Consider the following 19,794-nt stretch of genomic DNA (forward strand, 5'->3'; position numbering starts at 1 on the left):
GTCGTGGTGCCGATGTGGGGCTCCAATGCTCCACACTAAACCTTCTCGTTGTGGGCTTCCTATTCAGATAACCAGATCTATACCGTATGCATCTCGACATTATCGTCTTGAGACTCAACAACTCGGATATCAAGAAGCCGGGCCAGCTTGGATGGTTTTCCCGGCAGCCGAGAATGTGGATGATCTCCGTAATGTTCTCGGTGCCTCGTCCAAGTGCAACCGAGGCCTCCTATTTAATCTTCCAATCCTGAAATGGATCGTTCGTCATGGTTTCAATTCAATTGCACTACGACTGAAAACATTATGACACGAACAGTTGATCATGTCGAGACTGATGCCATCGTCATCGGTGGTGGCTTCGGCGGCTGCAATTCGCTGTACAAACTCCGGAACCTCGGTCTGTCTGTAAGATTGATCGAGGCCGGCAGTGCCTTTGGTGGCGTATGGCACTGGAACCGCTACCCCGGTGCCCGCGTCGACACAGAAATGCCATCTTATCAGTTCAATATCCCAGCGGTATACAAAGGTTGGAACTGGTCTGAGCGCTTTCCCGGCGATGATGAACTACGACGCTATTTCAAGCATGTTGACTCTGTCTTGGGGTTGAGCCACGATACTTTTTTCAATACCGTCGTGACTAGTGTGCAGTATGATGCTACAACTCGTCGCTGGAATATCTCTACGGATACTGGCCTCACGGCCTCTTGCAAATATCTCGTCGCTGCGACCGGATCTTCTTACAAGAAGCACTTCCCTCGATTCAATGGCTTGGAAAAGTATGGCGGTCAACTAGTTCACGCTGCAGATTATCCCAACAAGCTGAATGTGAAGGGAAAACGAGTTGGGGTTGTTGGCAACGGCGCTTCCGGCCTCCAAATCATCCAGAGCCTTGCCAAGGAGGATTGTGAGCTTACGGCTTTCATTCGCACACCTTGCTTTGCCATCCCGATGAAGCAACGATCCATCCTACCTGAAGAGGCTGAAATGCTCAAAGGTTATTACGACTGTGTCTTTGATCGATGCTACAGCTCTGCCTCTGGCTTTCCACACAACACCCGGTTCCAGTCTGCGCATCAAGCAACACCAGAGGAGAGGAAGGAACTTTTTGATGAGCTTTGGGAGCGTGGTGGATACAGCTTCTTGGTATCGAATTACTACGATTTTTTGCTCGACGAGAAGACCAATGCTATATTCTATGACTATTGGGTCCAAAAGACCCGTGCCCGCATGACGAATCGCACGAAAATGGACCTTGTCGCACCGTTGAAGCAGCATATGCTAGTTGGAACCAAGCGACCAAGTCTGGAGCAAGACTACTATGAGATGATTGACCGGTCCAATGTCACCTTACACGATCTGAAGACCGAGCCAATTGTCGACTTTGATCACGCTGGCATGGTCACAGGCAATGGCGAGAAAACTCAGCACCACGATTTTGATGTATTGATCTTTGCTACTGGCTATGATGCCGTCACAGGTAGTTTACTGGACCTCGCGATCGTGGACAAGAACCAGGTACCTCTTACCGAGAAATGGAAAGATGGTGTCTTGACCTATTTGGGACTAATGATTCCCGATGCTCCCAATCTCTTCATGGTGTATGGCCCCCAGGCTCCAACGTCCTTGGCCAACGGGCCGCCTTTCATTGAGATGGAAGTCGATTGGATTTGCAAGACCATTTCTAAGATGCAAGAGAGAAATATTGGGTCCATTGAGCCAACGCAAAAAGCTGCCGAGGCGTGGCGAGAGCAGGTTGTTGCTGTCAGTAGTCACACATTGTATCCCAAGACAGACTCTTGGTACATGGGGGCCAACATTCCAGGGAAGCGACGAGAACCACTCATCTATCTTGGTGGTATGCAAAGCTGGTGGAAGAGTTGCACAAGCGCTCTAGAGAGTTGGGAAGGTTTCACGGCATACGCTTGAAACGAGACATCATTTTGAAACAGAATTTAATTCTCTTATCTAAAACTACGGCATTTCCAAGCAAGAATCCATTGAGCAACCAAACACGAGAGACCCAAATTTAATAGAGTGATTTGATCGATATCCACGTGGCTTCCACATATTCCAAGCCCACATGGCTTCGTGAAGAATGGGCGTTCTTCAGCAGACGAGTTGCCACTTAGGCCTTCCTTTCCGCCCATAAGCATCGTATAAACCTTGAACATCTCCTCATTAGGTATACCTTGTGGCAAAAAGGCACTGAAACGAGAAACCTTGGGGTCTATTCTTACTATCCCTTGTCGAACTAACCTTGCAAGTCTTGGTGTGTTATTCATAAAGTCCCCAGGCGTCTGACAATATAATCATATTCCATTCCCTCCTCCCGCATCGACTTCGAACTGAAGTAAATGCCTCGTGCAACTTCCTCCCCCTCTGGGTTGCCTTGACAAATATTCACCTCATCATGTCTGAGGTACAACTTGGCCCGACAGGCTCTATGTCATTACGAGTATCGGCATCGATGATATTACTAGTCTTTATTTCTCTATGTCTACGAGTATGGGCTCGAAGCAAGGTCCGCAAGGGCATTCTACCAGAGGATATGCTTATTTTTCTCGCTGCGGCCATGTTCTACGCTAACCAGGGGACATTCCTACATGGTAAGTGACTGTTGGCCCCAATGATGATCCATGGCTAAGATTACCTATTTCATCTAGCCATACTAGGAAATGGGTCCTCTGGTGGGTCTGATTTTACTTTAATGACGGAATACCAGATGAATCGGTTTCTAAAGGTAAGCCCGAAACACAGTATCGAAATCACGATATCATCATTAATGGGTGAAGTAGTACCTTTTTGTCGAAGAAATTCTGTTCCTTCTCGGTATCACCGCAACGAAATTCTCGATCTTGACATTTTACCGCCATATCTTCGCGGTTCCCTCCTTTATACGTATCAATTGGATTCTCATGGGTGTCTGCGCGTGCTGGTGCATTATTGCCTTTTTCGTCATTGTCTTCGAATGCAACCCTGTTCGGGCTATGTGGAACTATAACACATTACGCGACAAGAACATTTGTATTCCGGAGGGCACCATGATCGCCGGCTTTGGGATCGCTGAAATACCCATTGACATTATGATCTTGGCGCATCCAGCGGTAATGGTCCGCAACCTACAAATGCCTGTATTGAAGCGAGCCAGTCTGATGGGTGTGTTTTTATTGGGTGGTTTGTGAGTTACCATGTTGAGGAGTGATGGACACACGCGGCGCTGACTTACAATCACAGTGTTTGCGTCACCTGTGCCGTGCGGGTCTGGTTCAGCTGGCTTCCATCCACGGGCTATGATCGTAAGTGGCAATATGCAATGGGGCCATGGATACGAGAGAACTAACCGTAATCTTCCAGGTGATATACCAGCATCACTAGATTGGACCACCGTTGAGCTGGCGTGTGCTATTGTTTGTGCATGTCTACCAACATATGGACCATTATTTCGAATGAGAAAGGGAATGGCTAATGTGAGGGCCCCTTATGGAAAGATACGTAACGCGGCGGGGAGGGAGTCGCAAACATCGTCGCTCGGGGACGGCGTAAGACTGTTTCACTCTAGGGAAGAGGTCGTTACTGGAAATTCTCAACTAGAGGTGTGAAGCATCTACTGTAAGTTTTGCCATAGGATTCCATATAGTTCAATGATAGATTTTTTTATATGCATCGATAAATCCCTGTAGTTGTTTCACTGGGTGATATTGGGGGCGGCAAGTTTGTTATGGTAGGAAGGGTCTGCAGGCATTACGGGACCGCAGTAGCGAACCTGTGGGGGCTGGAATATACCTGCCAGTTTCATCATGGCTCGGAGTACGGAGTATCTATCCGATAAAGCTCTATCTAGTCATCCAAACCATTGATCATGCATGCCAGTTGGTTGATACATGGTAGTTGCATTTCGGGAATTCTTTAACGTTTAACCAAAATCCAGCACAAGCATTTCTTTCAAAGTGCCTCAAAATCAGAATGTATCTTCATATTTATCAATTCAGTAGGTCAGATACAGAAATCAGGTCACGTACACCTGTGGATGATGGAAGGTTCCAGGTAGCAGTTGTTTGTTTGCTGCTTATCCACGTGCTGCATGTCCCTTGAGACAGTCACCTTCTGTCCACCGTTCTCTTCCCTCGACTAACTCTCTTCGTATTTTTCTCCTCGACTTTCAAATCAGCTTCCTTGAGTTCGGTCTTCAAGTGGCACCGTCTAGCTCTGAAACAATGTCTGATGTATCTAAAGCAAAATAATTTGCAACCGTTTCTATCGAGTCTGCCAGGTGGTATGCATCATTCATTTGTTTTAAGAAGACGCGATATATCCAAAATCAGAAGGCGCGATCTTCGCGTACAAAACCCCCCTCTTCCCTCCCCTCTTTTTCAAACCCCGATTCTTCTCCTCTTTTTTGTCTTCCCCTCATTCTCCCTCATTCCTGTGAGCTTATTTTCTCTATTTGGGTTTACTTAGTAGAGAAAGTCCTAATTGTAAAGAGTGGAAGTGACACCTATATACGTTGAGTGATCGGCCTTGTTTTAGATTTTCGAACCCTTTACGTTTCTAATTCTTAACATGGAGGGACCTCGGGAATGGAGGTTGGCACGGACAACAAAGTTCCGCTTCGGTTTCCTTGAGCCATTTAAGTCGGCTATATCCCCAAACAACACTGTTAAGCTTTTCATGCCATCCCAAAGTTGGGGTATCACGCTAGTATGCGGACCGAGCTACCCCGTCGGGCAGGCTTGGACCCTGTTTGTTCAGGTGCTATAAGAAGACTTGGCCACCTTTTGCCAGCGGAGAGAAACGTATCTCTCTGGTCAACAAGAATTTTAAAACGTCAACATGGCACCATATTGGGGCCTACGAGGCTCAAAGCTTCATTTTGCCATCTGGGTAGAAGCTTGCTTTTGTGTCATGACGTTTGGTTATAATCAATCGGCTGCCGGTGGTGTTCTTTCAGATTCGACATTTAATCTTCAGTTCCCGCGAATGAATACGATTTCCACGACAGGGTCCTTGCAGAAGGAGAATTCCAGGATCCAAGGTAAATGACCCCAGACAATGACCGAAGCCAAGCAACTGACCCCATGTAGGCACGGTCGTCGCGCTATACACCCTGTTTGGAGTTTTTGGAGCATTAGGCTGCACCTTCCTTGGCGACATTTTGGGTCGTCGAAAAACAATATTTCTTGCCAGTGTGGTTCAAGGCGTCGGAGCCATAATCCAATGCTCGTCATTCGCTTTCGCACAATTCATCGTCGGGCGGATTGTGTTGGGCTTTGGCACTGGGGGCATCATTGCGACGGTCTCGGTGTGGCAATCAGAAGTTTCAAAGGCAGAGAACCGTGGTGAGCATGTCTCTGCATTTGGGATTTTCTGCGGATCTGGCATCGCTTTGGCACTGTGGGTTGCTTTCGGCATGTCTTATACTCAGCCGAGCTCTGTGTCATGGCGCTTCCCTCTGGCATTTACCCTTTTTCTCTCTTTTCTTGTCTGTATATCGATTTTCTCACTACCCGAAAGTCCTCGTTGGCTATGCAAACAGGATCGCTGGGAAGAGGCTCGCGATACTCTGGGACTACTGTATGATGAAGACCAAAGCGGCAACACTGTGAACAAGGAAATAGAAGACATACGGATCTCATTGGATCGAGCGAACAAAGGCCGCCTGGGTGCTATGTTTAAGATGGGTCCTCAGAGAGTGTTTCATCGGGTGGTAATTGCCGCCGTGGCTCAGATTTTCCTGCAAATGACGGGAGTTAACTCGATCACTTATTATGCCCCGACTATTTACGAGCAACAGCTTCATTTCGGTCACACTGATTCAGGACTTTTGGCTGCATCGTCGCAGCTTGTCTTGATTATAGGAGCATTCTGCTGTGCGTGGACGGTGGATCGCTTTGGACGCAGGAAACTCATGATGTTCAGCGCTGCCAGCATGTCTGTGTGCTTTGCCTTGATTGCTGGCCTCACATCGCAGCCTGACAATCCTGCTGCTTTGAAGGCAGCAGTGGTTTTTCTTTATCTCTACTTTTTTGTCTATGTCCTTGGCTTCCTCGGAATTCCCTTCCTCTATGCGAGTGAGATCGCACCAACTCATCTTCGGGCCGCAACGTGTGGACTGTCGACTGCAATTTCCTGGCTGTTCAACTTCTTGGTTGCCGAGGTCACACCCTCGGCTTTCGATGATATTGGCTGGAAGTACTTTATTGTCTACTGCTGTCTCAATGCGTCGTTCGTTCCAGTCATCTATTTCTTCTTTCCCGAGACGGCAAAGCGCTCGCTTGAAGAAATTGACGAGATTTTTGAAGCCTCGACGAGTATCTTCGACACGGTTTCAGTCGCCCAAAAGCTACCAAGGAGACATCTTGCCGAGTTTTTAAGAGAAGAAAAGGCGACTGAAGTGGCCCATATTGAGGCTTGATCACTTCGCAAAGAATTCCACCCTGGACTGTGATGAAAATTCAGCGCAAAGTATATAGCGATGCATTGAAGTCAACTCAGTACATGAACTATTATGAAGGGATATGATAAGAATGGTCTTGTTGAAACGTCCAATAAAAAGGTACGATGACAGTACAGATAGTCAGAATTTCGCAATCCTTTAATCTAACACGGTAATCATGGTGTTTCTGCTTTAGAATGCACCACGATCAATCAAATCACCTTTATATGAGATTATTTTGTATCTATTAAACATTCGTGTTCACCTAACATGATACCTTCTATGACTTTGCTGAATGCAAACTAAATGTGATGTCTCAACGCAAGACAATTTACTTAGAGAGTGGTCTCGAGCAATCGACTAGTTTGGTGGATCCAGGAAGTTGCTATTCCAGGCCAGGAAGAAAAGGCAAATATTCCGATACTCACTGTGAGAATTAATCCTGCTTACTATCTAGGGACTCTATGTGCAGACCAATGCCAATCCCGAAATTCACCCGTCGTAAGTCTCGCGGAAGATATAATAAATGGAGACGATTGCGCCATAACACCACCCCCTCACCACTACAACAAGGCCTTCGACGTAGCTACGACCTGGTTAAGAATACTGTGGATAATATAGGTCTACAGGAGATTTTGCTCATTTTGATCAGGTTCCCGAGAGATGGTTTAACGAGAATATAATTTCTGAAGGCCGATAGAACAGGAATATTCGCCATCTTGCTCCAAAGCTTAGAATGGCAGAGGTAAAATTGCTACCGCTAAGGCTTTATAGGTACTTGAAGTGACGTGATCAAGATGCGTAATGGGGTCATGCCCAGCATATTGTTTATTTAAATCAAGTTCGTCTCGGAATTGGGATGACCAGAGCAAAGTTCAATCATGGCGATCGACACAGAAGCCAACTTTCCTCGGGAGCAGAATATAGTCCAACCAACAAAATCGTGGAAAGGTTACATCTGGGACACCTGGGAGTTACCGAGCGACGAGCGATGGCTCTTATTCAAGCTTGATGCATTTGTACTTACATTTGCCTCCGTGAGTTATTTTTATGGCCGAGAAAGCCTGGAGAAAGCTAAGATATTCAGATCGGTTATTTTCTCAAATACCTAGACCTTCAAAATGTCACAAATGCATATCTTAGTGGCATGGAGGAGGACCTGGAGATGTACGGCAATCAGCTAGTGACAAGTACTTCGATCTTCACTGTCGGCTATGTAATTGGACAAATTCCTTGCAATCTACTGCTCACTCGAGTCTCGCCTCGCTGGGTCATTCCTTCGGTAAGTATACTACTTTCCCAATTTTGTTTATCTTTCTTCAGCGCATATACTAATATATTGTAGCTCGAAGTTGGCTGGGGAATCGCCACGATGTGTATGTCAAGTGTTAAGACTTACAAAGCTCTCTACGGTCTTCGGTTTCTCGTTGGAATTTTCGAGTGAGCAATTTAGTCTTTCCATTAACGCAACAAAAACTGACCCATCACACAACAGATCGGGATTCTACCCCGGTATTCACTATCTCCTCGGATCTTGGTACACACCCCGTGAAATCGGCAAGCGAGCAATGATATTCTGGCTCGCGGGCTCAATCGGCACGATCTTCAGTGGCTTTCTTCAGGCCGCGGCCTACACAAACTTGGACGGGGTGGAAGGTCGAGCAGGATGGCGATGGCTTTTTATTATTGATGGTATCATCACGTTGCCGCTCGCCCTTGCTGGCTTTCTCTTTTTCCCGAACTTGCCACAAAGCGGCAAGAAGACGTGGTGGACTTCCGAGGAAGAACATAATCTTTCGGTGAGGCGTATGAAGGCAATTGGTCGCGCTGGTAAACAACCTTGGACCATGGCCAAGGTGAAGAGGATTCTATCCAGCTGGCACACATATCTTCTTCGTACGTCCATCTTTCAACCGCACCCGACAGAAGTTAACAGTTATAGCCTTGTGTTATATTGTCTGGAACAATGGAATTGCCCAACTTGGTATGGGATACTGGCTCAAGAGTTTCAATGCAACACCTGCTCCAGTCCCGGGCACATCTTATTCAGTCGCTCAGATTGACAACTGTGAGTTTGACATTGCATTGTTACATGACAATACTGACCTTCACCTACAGTGCCTTTGATCACAACCGCTATTTTCATCGTGGTGGCCTTTATCTGGGGCTTTCTGTCCGATGGACCTTGCAAAGGTCTACGCTGGCCCTTTATTTACGCTGGTGCTATCATTACGGTAAGAAGTAGCGACTACCATGATCTATACTATTATACTAATTGTACTACTTGTAGCTCATATTTGATGTGCTTTTGCGACAGATGCCTCTTTATACAAACATACCCGGTCGCACGGTCGTTTACTGGCTCAGTTTCATTGGGGTAAGCTTAAAATGCCGACTGACAAAATCCACGTTACTCACATTCGCATTTAGAATGGTGCCGGTCCGCTGATTCTCAGTTGGATCAATGAAATCTGCTCAGCCGATACCGAAAAGAGAGCCTTGATCATTGCATTGGCCAACGACCTTGCGTATGTTGTACAGGCGGTGGTATGTCATTCTGCTATAAGTTAATCATGGACCCTATCTAATATGATACAGGCTCCCAACTTTGTATGGAAAACCACAGCCTTCCCTGCTGCGAAAGAGGGATACCTTTGGTCAATCATATTACAGATCTTATTGAGTAATTCACCCTCTGAAACTCATACATAAGTCGGTTTTGCTAACTAGTTGAAGTTATTGTCACTGCTTCTATTCAGTTTTTACTTTGGTGGGACAAGAAGAAAGAGGCAAATACGGAAATTGAAGGGTTTGGTCCTGAATCGTCGGGACATTCTTCCATTGACAGCTCGTCTATTGATGGCAGCAAGGTTTCTGGTGCCAAAATTACACCCGTCGGGCCAGAGTAGTTATCCGAGGCAATTTGTCTCCAAGAGAGTACTCTATTGTCTTTGAGTAGATAAATGTTGATGATTTTGTTGAAACATATTCGTTGTCAATATAGAGTTCGGCGAAGTTTCCAATGATTGAGAATATGACCCGATTATTATTGCACAGGGTGAGCACAAGAAGTATATTTCTTGACAGAATTCCATTTTAATGGCACTTGGAGAAAATAACGAATCAGACTCGGCGTTCTTACTCAGAGCGTCCAGGTTTTTGAACAATTTTTATACGCTGTCTGCGATGAAAGCGGCCACCTGTGGATGTTGCCGAGAGGCTTTTCGGCGACAGGATCGCTTGCCGATTGTACATAAAACCGCAACCCAAATTTAATTTCACATTTCAAGAGCACATATCGTTAGGCCTGTTTTGTTTTACTCATATTTCATATCTGATAAATATCTAGAATGCATCATCAATCTTGCTTTGAAGAGCTGCCAGTTCTACCACTGGCTGAATCCTTTGGACTCACTGCAGCCTACAACGCTGACTCGTTTCCTGACAAAGTCAATCTCGGTCAAGGAGTCTATCGTGACGAGAACTGCCAGCCATGGGTTCTACCAAGTGTTCGATCCGTGAGTCATAACATGCAAATCGGTCCGTATACATTGAGCCTTACTAACATCAAGCCCAAGGCTGAGGAGAGTCTCCATAACCAAAATCTCAACCATGAATACCTCCCTATCACCGGTCACGCCGCTTTCAATCAGAAAGCGCGAGAGCTTCTATTCGGTGACGAGCTGGCAAATCATCAGAATATCCGCACTCTACAGACAATAGCAGGAACGGGCGCAAATCATCTTGCCGCTTTGTTCTGTGCGCGCTACATCCGCCCAAAGAACGTTTTCATCTCCGACCCAACCTGGGATAACCACTATTCAATCTGGGAGACTGCCGGTCCAGCTATTAATCAAAGGCTCTACCCGTATTATGACGCGGAGTCACGGACTTTCAACTTTGAGGGGATGATAGCTGAGCTCGAAAACTCAGCAGAAGAAAACGATGTTGTGGTCCTGCATCCTTGTGCTCATAATCCAACAGGACATGATCCGACACATGAGCAATGGAAAAGAATTGTCGATGTCGTGGGACGCAAGCGTCTCTTTGTCGTTTTTGACAGCGCCTATCAAGGTTTTGCCTCAGGTGATCCTGATGCAGATGCATGGGCAATCCGATACTTCTACTCAACTTTTTTCAGTCATTCATCTGCGTCAATGTCAGGTCCACCATCCGGTATGCTCGTCTGTCAGTCTTTTTCTAAGAATTTTGGATTATATGGTGAGCGTATTGGGGCGCTGCATCTTATCACGCATCCATCTGTTTCCGCTGAGGGCGCGTACACGCACTTGATTAAGTTGGCTCGCTCTGAGATCTCTTGTCCTGCTTTATCCGGCGCTCGAGTTGTGACTACCATTTTGTCTGACTCTGGGCTACGTGCACAGTGGGAGAAAGATGTGAAGACAATGGCGTTGCGGATCCAAGGGGTCCGAGTTGCCTTGAGATCGGAATTGGAGAAGAACAACACGAAAGGAGATTGGTCGCATATCACGCGACAGATCGGCATGTTTAGCTACACTGGGCTATCAAAAACACAAGTTCACCGATTGAAAAAGGTGCATCATGTCTATATGCTTGAGAATGGGCGCATGAGCATGAGTGGACTGAATGGCAAGAATGTCGGGTATGTGGCTCGTGCAATCAAGGATGTGGTTGAGCAGACACAATGATAATTTCACTATTTATTTCCATCAAAATTGACCTTGACATTGACATTGAACTTGAAATTTGAATTTGAATCACCATTATCTAAGAAGCCTCAGCATCCCCTGGCTCTAGTCTCTCCCCGTCTTGATCAACCGATAAATCCGTTTATGCTGTTCTAACGCCACCAATGTAGCAATTGTCTGAGGCCCCAATCGAATAAAACTAGGAGTCCAGCCCCGGAATAGCCATCGGAATCCTTCGTCCCGCGTAAGCTGCCTCACAATATTCAAGACGGATTTCTTCTGCGAAGAACTCATCAACTGGGTTCGAATCACATCCATTGGACTCGAGATCGATGTTGCAACCAAGCTAGCCAGCACTGACGCACTGAAGTGGATTGATGGTCTCTCTTCATTCGTATTGGCGATACTTTGCAGCAATCTTTTGAATGCATCGTACGAGGCCAGCTGACTTGCTGTCATAATTCCAGAACGGAAGCAATTCGTCCAGAGTCCCTGAGTGAATGCCCTCCAACCCTCGTGGCGCTTCATTTGAATCCACGCATCGAAGACGTTCTTATAGTTGCGACGGTTTTGAACAGCTAAAGAACGGTCGTTTTGCATTCTCACGTTGGCGATATCCGAAGGTGTGCCGATGATAGCACCTGCAAATCCTGAGACTGCTGCCATTATAGCCAAAATTGGGACTGTAAGAGGCTGGTCCGATTTTTTGGCTGACAGTTTCAGCTCTTCGTACAGAGCAATTCGAGACGTTCCATATGTTACTGAATGAAGTCAGTGGAGCCCTTTCTAGATATATGTATATCCACTCACTTGATCTCATGAAGCCAGCAGAGAGCTTACCAATATACATGTCAGTGTAACTTAAATGAGCTTAATTTAATGGTCATACTCACACCATGGTATAACCCTCTCGTTCCCTCATTTTGAATAATATGAAATCCAGTTCGAATAAACCCCTCTTTGGCCCCGTTTGGTACCATCTGCATTCGAACTTTGACTAAAACAGATAATTAAAAGGGTTTCAACGAGGAAGCTGCTACTGGGTTAACTTACTGAGATCAAAAGGATGCGAAAGCAACACCGCCATACATGAAGCAGACCCGCCGAACCACCTAGGGTAATTGAGATCCGCCGGTCTACTTCCTTTATGAGGAATCCCGGGAGACATGTGTAATGCTTTTTGGTCTGCCATTTGGACTAGAAGAGGTCAGAATGGAGATTCTTCTACCACTTGATTGTGGTGCTCGGTTGGTAATGAATAGTGATCATAGGTATATGTTGGTGAAATTCCATGGGATCTTTGCATTAAGCTCACAAAAGATGGTTAGATCAAAGAAGAAGCGGGAAGAGCAGCAGATTTGCCATTTAGTCCGCTTTAGAATTATTCAATAATTTAGTGCTTGTCGGGCTATGAATGAACGTGGGCGTCCTTGACTATACCCCACGCTTCGGGGCACAGATCTGGTAACCGAGCAAGACGGCTATATGCACCTATATAGACAAAATAATGCCTGCCAAGTGGGGCTTTCCTACCGCTGCCGGACAGGCCCGACAGCACCCCTGCATAGCGGCCATTGCTAGAGGCAAGCTGTATCGGGCAAATGAATCCTACTACTAATACTACTACTACTTCTCCACCTCGCACCAACCTCTATTTTAATTCAAATCCCGATGTAAGGGCGGCGACGATAGCGATGTTCATTACGTATAAAAGTGGGGCGGGAACGGGGCAGAAACACAAAAAACCCACTTGAGCTTATCTTTATTGCCGAATTGGGAACTGATTGAACGCGCTTACTACCCCAGGTTCTACTATTCAATAATACAACTAACGTAAATATTCTTAAAATTAGGAAATCATTAGACGTGGGCTTTTCCAGGCACCAATATTCAAGGGGAATACTTTTTGGCAAGGCCTAATCTCGGATCGGTGTCCTAAAGAGCCATCAATTGAACGCGACCGAAGATGTGGGCATCTTTGGAGGCAGCCATCGACTGTCAGAGGAGCGGGAATAAGTCCTTCTCAATGGTATAAAGAGACCGCGAGTATCAGGAAAAGCCATCTACACAGCAAGCTTCAAGCACCGCCAACTCTTTGAACCAAATCATTTCTCTAGATTCCTTTTTCCAGTACTTGATCATGCATTTCGTCCTGCTTACACTGGCATTGCTTGTCACCTCTCCTATGGTGACAGCGTCGAAATTTTCCAGCTGCCCACCATTCTCTTCCTCCTTGATTGAATATGCTTCCGGGTTCCAGGAGCCATCTCCCCCAGTGGTGAAGGACGAATTCACGGCAAATTTCATCCAGCATAAGTGGTACGAGATTCATGTTTACGTCCGATGCTTCTCCGTTCATACCCTAACCGAGGTCTTAGGAACCAAAATCTGTCTCACATTACGGCGGGCCATATCAGCAACTCGCCATCTCTTGGTATAGTCTCTGTTGGTGAAGCCTCTGATGATGGCTTGGCCTCGTCAGTTTTCGACTACGCCAACACCACTCAGGATGGTCTAGTAGACAACACACTGTCAACCTATCCAGGCAGCGCCAGTACTCCGGTGATTTGGAGGGGATATGTCAACTCAGCCTTTCCTTTGTTTGCACGGGACTTTCTCGTTACCAATAAGGCGATCTTTGGCGGACTGGTCAAAAGGCGATTCTATGAAGGCCATGTGGCATCTGTAAGTTCCCCAACGGGCCCCATGCCACCAAAGAGTCTCGGGTATGCAATAAAAAGACTAGTGTTAACAAAGTCACTATTAGTGGAACGTTATGTATCAAGGTGCGATTCCAGTCACAGTTTACGTCAATAACTGCAACTACGTGGTCGGCTACGATTTCTTCGTTACTGAGGAGCGAACAAGAGCGCTTACTGAATACTTCAACATTCAAGCCAATGCCTCATCTACGGCATAGATGAGCGCGTGCCGAGATACGTGCGGCAAGGGTTGCAATTGTATAACTATTGGGGCGGAGGCGAAGTGGTTGGAATGCCTCCAATATGCATTGACAGCCCGCCATTGGCTTAGTTGTTTGCCTGATCCTCATTATAGCTATCTTTATTGACTTTCAATTGGTCAGAGTATTATAACTCTGATGACTTAGTTGAGTCTCGAATATTATATTTTGCTTTGTGTCCACGCCCATGCGAGAAGTTCCGTTAGCAGTCTAACATAGCCAAGCTATGATGGCCAATATACCACTATCGAGCATGGCACCTGCGAAACCGCCAAAACTTTTGACAAAATGAATCGTGGAATGAATGCTGAACTTGATTTGTTACCATATCCTTCGATGGTTGAAGAGTGACTCACGGATATTAGTCGATTAAGTGGGCCCGCACTCTTGAAACCTTGGCCTAGCTGTTGACGTCCATTCTGTGACTAGTGCCTTCCTCTGACTACTTAAGCTTCACTTTCGTAGACTTTCCCTTTTCCATTCTCTCGTTTCTCTCCTTCATTACTAGCAAGTCTAAAGCTCAGCCAGTCGAACACAAATAATTCGATTTGGTAAGCATTGTTGACGGCCATCGACTTGGTGGTTGCCTAGAGCGGATCTCTAGGCTTCAGTGCATTTCTGCTATTCATACAGCTTCTGGAAACCTGGGCACGTGAACCATCAGCTATAAATTACGTTGGGCGTATGACAAGGGCATAAAGAAAGAGAGATGAAGCGAACTATAGGCCCTCTGGACCAGCGAAGAAGGATAACGCGCTGTCAACCTTGTGCCACGAGGCGAATTAAGGTCTAAGCAACCCAAGTTGAAAGTGGGCATTATCAATAATAAAGCTAATACATGACATCAGTGTGAAGGAGGTCCCCCATGCGAGTACTGTATTCGAACGGGGAAGATATGCCAAGCACAAAGGGTAAAGCATGCAGAGATTGGATTCATCTTCTCGGCGGAATCTACCAAATCCTCTCCGATGATTCTGGTTCCTCAGCAAGTGCATAGTCCCACTCATGCTGTGTATCTAGATCATTTTGCAGATTTTCTCCATCAAAGCCACTTCACAAGAGAATTTGCTTCAGTGCATGGGGATCTCGTGCCTTTAGTGAGCAGATCACCTCCACTCTGGCATATAGCCGTTGCCATTGGCTCACTAAGAGCTAGCAGAAGATGTTCCGTCAGGTCACTGAGTAGACATAAATCAACTCACTATGTTGCGTTGAAATCTTATGGGGCCTCCATCCAAGCTCTCCAATTCCAAATATCAAGAGGCCTTTCAGCTTGTGAAGAAGACACGCTCTGGTGCACATTCCTTCTTGGTTTGTTTGAAGTAAGTTCCGAGCGATCCATAACACATTTCTTTTGCTAATCTTTGAATATAGCTAATGACCAAAACTTCGGCGGATGAATGGGCAAAGCACATGGTATTTGGTACATCCCAAATTTTGCAATCGATGAAGAACACCAAAAGATTTCCCTCCTGGCAGAAATTGTTTAAAGCTTTTCAAATCTTGGAAATCAACAGAACTATTCTATACGGAGAGTCGACAATGCTTTCACAAGATGGATGGCCGGTTTCTGGAGACAGTATGCCCTTCCAGAAAAATGATGGTTGGGATTCGGTGGGAACAATCCTCACACTCATGATGAAGACTTCCTCTTTCAGCCATAGGTGAGATTTTCAATTGGTTAGTCGTTCTTATCATTTATCTAACCTGGATTATACAGTCTTTTCAGCCAAACTGAAAGTCTAACGGGGTGCCTGGTAGATGTAGATCTGACTTTGGATGCACTTGCTACCCAGGGAATTGAACTTCAAAAGGAAATTATGCAGTGGCAGAGTAAAAACGAACCGCTTACAGACATTACAGAGGCACCCTGCGGGCTGGCTATGGCCAACTTTCATGGTCTTCTCCTATTTCATTGCAAGAATTTCACATATCACTCGTTCTGGAGAGAAAGCTTGATTCCTTCGCTACAGGAATATGAAATTGAGAAACACGTTGATGCCATTTTAGAACGAAGTGACAGACTTCTCCGATCCTCAGGGATCCCTGGAGTACTATTACTTTTTCCTCTAAGAATGGCTGGAGCTAACGTCTCTGAAGATTCCAAGAAGCGCAAGATATTAAAACTTCTCGACCGAATCTATCAAATGGGCTTTGTCGTTGCAGACATAATTAGGATTGATTTGGAAGATATTTGGCGATATCAGGCACTCCAAAGTTGTTAGTCGTATTAGTTTACACATATGTCAGAGGACCCTGTAGATATTTCTTTTAGAATACATTACAAGGCAATATGATTCATGTTGGCTGCAAAAGTAATTATTAAGGACGGAGGGAACCTAAAATATAGGGATTCTTCTCCTTCCTTGACATAGAGGGAAATTAGAGCTCGGAGAGCTGCTCATTATGGGCTCACTTTAAGTGACTCTTCGGTCCTGCGGAAGTCCAGATAATACTCAGTGAGTGCTTAGTGAGTAAGTCAGAGCTTTTATATAATACTCAGTGAGCGGGGTGGAGTGCTTAGGGGCATGGTCAGTTTTACTCAGTAAGCAAAAAGCGGCAAGGGCAACCAAAACTTTGCCAGACATTATCCCGGATATATGCGCCACCAAGTATAAGCTACTGCATTGTGCATGATTTGTCAACGCTCGGATTTTACATATATTCAATTCCGTCTTCTCTTAGGTTATCAGGACAGGTCCCTTTACTACTCTCTAGATATTTAGACAATGTTAGCAGAGGATGTACGACTGGTTGAAGGCGGAGCACTGTAGCTCCAGCCTGTCTCTAAAAAAATTTAGGTGTTTTTTGATCCATTGTAACAACACTTGTATTAGAAATGAAGCACATTGAACTATGGACATGATACTGAAATCAAATTCAACAGATCCAAGAGCATACAGCACCTTGGAAGCGTGGCTCAACCGAAGCACGCGACCTCGGTCGCATTCCCGAGCAATTCCCGAGATTTGGCGCTAACCATGTCATCGGCATCAATTTCTACCTCCGAACTTAACCTCAAACTAAGCCATGTAACCCCTCCTGCAACTTTGAGAAACTACATCTGCACCTTCGCTTGTCATGACTTCTGCGAACAAGAAACTCCGAATTGCGAGCCTGGGGAGCTCCTTCGCCGCAGGCCCTGGCATCCCCCCGCAAATCGAACCCCTTTCTGCGGCTCGCTCCGGCCAAAATTACCCTCATCTGCTGGCCAAGGAGCTAGATGCAGATCTCACCGACCTATCAGTCTCTGGCGCAACCTTACTCAATATTACGGTTGATCCACAAAGCACACCTTTCTCAAATGATACATTCCCACCTCAAATTCTGTCGGTGCCCGAGGATGCAGACATCATCACCGTCACTGCCGGCGGAAATGACATCGGCTACATCGGCAACATGATTCAGGACGCTGGGTCCGCAACCATGCTAGGCTCGGCTGTCATGGCGCTCGTGCAAGGTGTGAAGTCAATTACATCTATCTTCTCCCAACCAACAGTACAAACGTCTACTCCTCTCTCGCCAGAGGAATTGTCTGAGAGACTAGGTGACACCCTTGATAAGATACACGCAAGAGCCCCGAAAGCACGCATTTATCTGGTAGAATACCTTGCTGTTCTGGGCCCCTCCACAAAGCCTCGCATTGACATCCCTTTCAATCAAGAAAGGATTGACTATCATTCTCAAGTGGCATCTACATTACAGAATGCTTATGCCGTGGCAGCAGCGACGAGATCGGACTGGTGTGAAAGGATTCCAATCCACGAACTCAGTTTGAAACATGCCCTTGGTAGCGAGGAGCCTTGGGTTGGTGGCTTTGATGTGTCCTCCATCATCCGGAAAGGGCCTGTTCTTCACCCTAATCTTGATGGAATGAAGGCGGTTGCTGGCATTTTACTTGAAACGATCCGGAAGGACACACCAGGACAGGCTGAATAATTAAGTAAAGGAAAGCGGAGACAGACCCACGTCGATCAAAGAAATAGGATTACCAAATAGTACCCATTAATGAGCCCTGTCCCCGTGGGAAAGTGAGGGTCCCAAATCTTCGGATACTAGGGTTAGTGTTTTGAGCCGTTAGGGTTGAATTATGCAGGTATGTCGGGTGTTAAAAGGTTATATGTGTAAGGTACAGTACGCGCTTAAGTAAGGGGTAACTGTGGAGAGAATTGCACCTGCTTCAGGGTTTTACATGCGAAACAGATCGTCATTTTAATTGCTTAGCCAGAACAAAAGGGGGTTCATTCTGGAGACCCTGTCGTAAGCGACCCACATATTTTACCCTTCGCTCAGGAGAACATGCCAACACGCGACCACGATTTGGGTTGGACATGTTTTGGCCGTTGGTTTCAAGTAAACAACGGGTTTCTTTCTAAAGGACCCTGCTAATCTAGATATCCAAGTGATTGTTATATACAATTCGTTTAATCTGTATCAAGGATATAAATTCTCCCGTGACGATCAGAAGGATGATCACCCAAACTATGAGCAACAAGAAAGCATTTCAATAGTACATTGTATCACAAATCAGGATCGACATTCATGGTCCCCATATCAACGCAAGGGCTACAGAACGTCATTTGCTCGTTCCTGAGGGGAATCCAGATCAAATTTGTTCCCCCAGTGTCTTGTCAATAATTCCAGACTTGGACTTGGCTCTCCTCCAACCCACAACTAATTATACTCACGTCAACAACGTGCTGAGGTCGGCAGCGCCTCAGCTGTCCGATCGCCACATGATGTTGATCGATCTCTTCTGGCTTTTTCCTGTGATCTCTGCATCAACATGGCTAAGTAAGTAGGACCACTTATCAGAGTCACATCGTCGTCCTAATCAAATTTCTAGCCATGCTTTCTGCGATGTTAACACATTGGGTCGTCATTGGAGAGCCGAGATTCGGCAGGATGAAGCCTGAGCAGACTATACCGTGCGTATTCATGCTCTCCTGCATGTTCTATCGTGAGGACTAATATGATGTCACCAGCTTCATCTCTGACATTGGTGCACAAGAATTGAAGCCATTGTTCATGATTGGAAGCATAATCACCATGCTATTCATGAACATCTCGTTCTACCAATTCTTGCATCATAAAGAACATGTCAACAAAGTCTGCATGTACCTTTCATTCCTTTTTGCAATCTTTGGAAGCCTTGGATTGGTAATGTTGTCTGTCTTTGACAACCTCGATCATTTAATATTGCACGATAGTTTTGTCGCCGTCTTCATGTGAGTCTATTTCAAGGGTCCTTGTTAAAGGAAGACTTTGCTTACTCTCTGCAGGACGGGCTACTTGGTCAGTGCAGCCGTTATATGCATAGATTACTTTTATCTGGGTAAATCCAATCGCGTCAATAAACGCATGCTCATGGCGAGTTTTGTGATCAAGTTGTCGTTTGTCATTGTGGAGCTGGCTTTCATTTTGGCATTTCGCATTACTGCTGCGCAAGGAACCATCGAGAAGAATACAGCAGCTATTCTTGAATGGGGTGAGCATAGTCCCGATATCTTTTTTGTGGGAGTGGTTTGACTAATTAGTGCTTGGACAGTGATTGCCTTGACATTCACTGGTTATATACTTTCTTTCATCATCGATTTACTACCGTCAACTCAAAAACATTCAGACTCGAGGCATGAGTATCAACAGCTGGAGATGGATATGAGCTCATCGAGGCTGATGATCTGATTTGTTTTCTTTTCCTGTACATTAGTGTGAAAATAGATTTTATT

General features: G+C 45.8%; 10 protein-coding genes across 10 annotated transcripts; 9 read left to right on the forward strand and 1 right to left on the reverse strand.

The window, feature by feature from the left end:
* Positions 1-303: 303 nt before the first annotated feature.
* N7484_009122 (flavin-containing monooxygenase) lies at positions 304-1,926 on the forward strand (the record flags this gene model as incomplete). The annotated part of the gene is made up of 1 exon (XM_057119509.1): positions 304-1,926. One exon carries the CDS (start codon positions 304-306, stop codon positions 1,924-1,926), a length of 1,623 nt encoding a protein of 540 aa, XP_056969064.1.
* Positions 1,927-2,410: 484 nt separating this feature from the next.
* Positions 2,411-3,182, forward strand: N7484_009123 (uncharacterized protein; the record flags this gene model as incomplete). Its single annotated transcript, XM_057119510.1, has 3 exons — positions 2,411-2,606; positions 2,673-2,740; positions 2,796-3,182. The coding sequence occupies 3 exons, from the start codon at positions 2,411-2,413 to the stop codon at positions 3,180-3,182; spliced, it is 651 nt and encodes a 216-aa protein (XP_056969065.1).
* Positions 3,183-4,830: 1,648 nt separating this feature from the next.
* N7484_009124 (sugar porter family MFS transporter) lies at positions 4,831-6,412 on the forward strand (the record flags this gene model as incomplete). Its single annotated transcript, XM_057119511.1, has 2 exons — positions 4,831-5,032; positions 5,082-6,412. 2 exons carry the CDS (start codon positions 4,831-4,833, stop codon positions 6,410-6,412), a joined length of 1,533 nt encoding a protein of 510 aa, XP_056969066.1.
* Positions 6,413-7,302: 890 nt separating this feature from the next.
* Positions 7,303-9,342, forward strand: N7484_009125 (allantoate permease; the record flags this gene model as incomplete). Its single annotated transcript, XM_057119512.1, has 10 exons — positions 7,303-7,470; positions 7,521-7,715; positions 7,779-7,873; positions 7,929-8,329; positions 8,376-8,501; positions 8,552-8,667; positions 8,724-8,810; positions 8,864-8,980; positions 9,032-9,116; positions 9,170-9,342. Coding segments are annotated over 10 exons (1,563 nt in total), but the record flags the coding sequence as incomplete, so codon positions are not given.
* A 441-nt stretch (positions 9,343-9,783) lies between these two features.
* Positions 9,784-11,103, forward strand: N7484_009126 (uncharacterized protein; the record flags this gene model as incomplete). The annotated part of the gene is made up of 1 exon (XM_057119513.1): positions 9,784-11,103. One exon carries the CDS (start codon positions 9,784-9,786, stop codon positions 11,101-11,103), a length of 1,320 nt encoding a protein of 439 aa, XP_056969068.1.
* A 105-nt stretch (positions 11,104-11,208) lies between these two features.
* N7484_009127 (uncharacterized protein) lies at positions 11,209-12,295 on the reverse strand (the record flags this gene model as incomplete). The annotated part of the gene is made up of 3 exons (XM_057119514.1): positions 11,209-11,864; positions 11,999-12,100; positions 12,157-12,295. The coding sequence occupies 3 exons, from the start codon at positions 12,293-12,295 to the stop codon at positions 11,209-11,211; spliced, it is 897 nt and encodes a 298-aa protein (XP_056969069.1).
* Positions 12,296-13,243: 948 nt separating this feature from the next.
* N7484_009128 (uncharacterized protein) lies at positions 13,244-14,023 on the forward strand (the record flags this gene model as incomplete). Its single annotated transcript, XM_057119515.1, has 3 exons — positions 13,244-13,422; positions 13,482-13,788; positions 13,871-14,023. The coding sequence occupies 3 exons, from the start codon at positions 13,244-13,246 to the stop codon at positions 14,021-14,023; spliced, it is 639 nt and encodes a 212-aa protein (XP_056969070.1).
* A 751-nt stretch (positions 14,024-14,774) lies between these two features.
* On the forward strand, positions 14,775-16,290 carry N7484_009129 (uncharacterized protein; the record flags this gene model as incomplete). The annotated part of the gene is made up of 4 exons (XM_057119516.1): positions 14,775-14,852; positions 14,914-15,387; positions 15,440-15,729; positions 15,786-16,290. The coding sequence occupies 4 exons, from the start codon at positions 14,775-14,777 to the stop codon at positions 16,288-16,290; spliced, it is 1,347 nt and encodes a 448-aa protein (XP_056969071.1).
* Positions 16,291-17,146: 856 nt separating this feature from the next.
* Positions 17,147-18,004, forward strand: N7484_009130 (SGNH/GDSL hydrolase family protein; the record flags this gene model as incomplete). Its single annotated transcript, XM_057119517.1, has 1 exon — positions 17,147-18,004. The coding sequence occupies one exon, from the start codon at positions 17,147-17,149 to the stop codon at positions 18,002-18,004; it is 858 nt and encodes a 285-aa protein (XP_056969072.1).
* An 800-nt stretch (positions 18,005-18,804) lies between these two features.
* Positions 18,805-19,750, forward strand: N7484_009131 (Frag1/DRAM/Sfk1 family protein; the record flags this gene model as incomplete). The annotated part of the gene is made up of 5 exons (XM_057119518.1): positions 18,805-18,859; positions 18,912-18,993; positions 19,051-19,293; positions 19,348-19,553; positions 19,614-19,750. The coding sequence occupies 5 exons, from the start codon at positions 18,805-18,807 to the stop codon at positions 19,748-19,750; spliced, it is 723 nt and encodes a 240-aa protein (XP_056969073.1).
* Positions 19,751-19,794: the final 44 nt, after the last annotated feature.

The sequence above is a fragment of the Penicillium longicatenatum genome (assembly GCF_028827895.1).
Source record: "Penicillium longicatenatum strain IBT 33135 chromosome Unknown contig_6_segment0_segment0, whole genome shotgun sequence".
NCBI lineage: Eukaryota > Fungi > Ascomycota > Eurotiomycetes > Eurotiales > Aspergillaceae > Penicillium > Penicillium longicatenatum.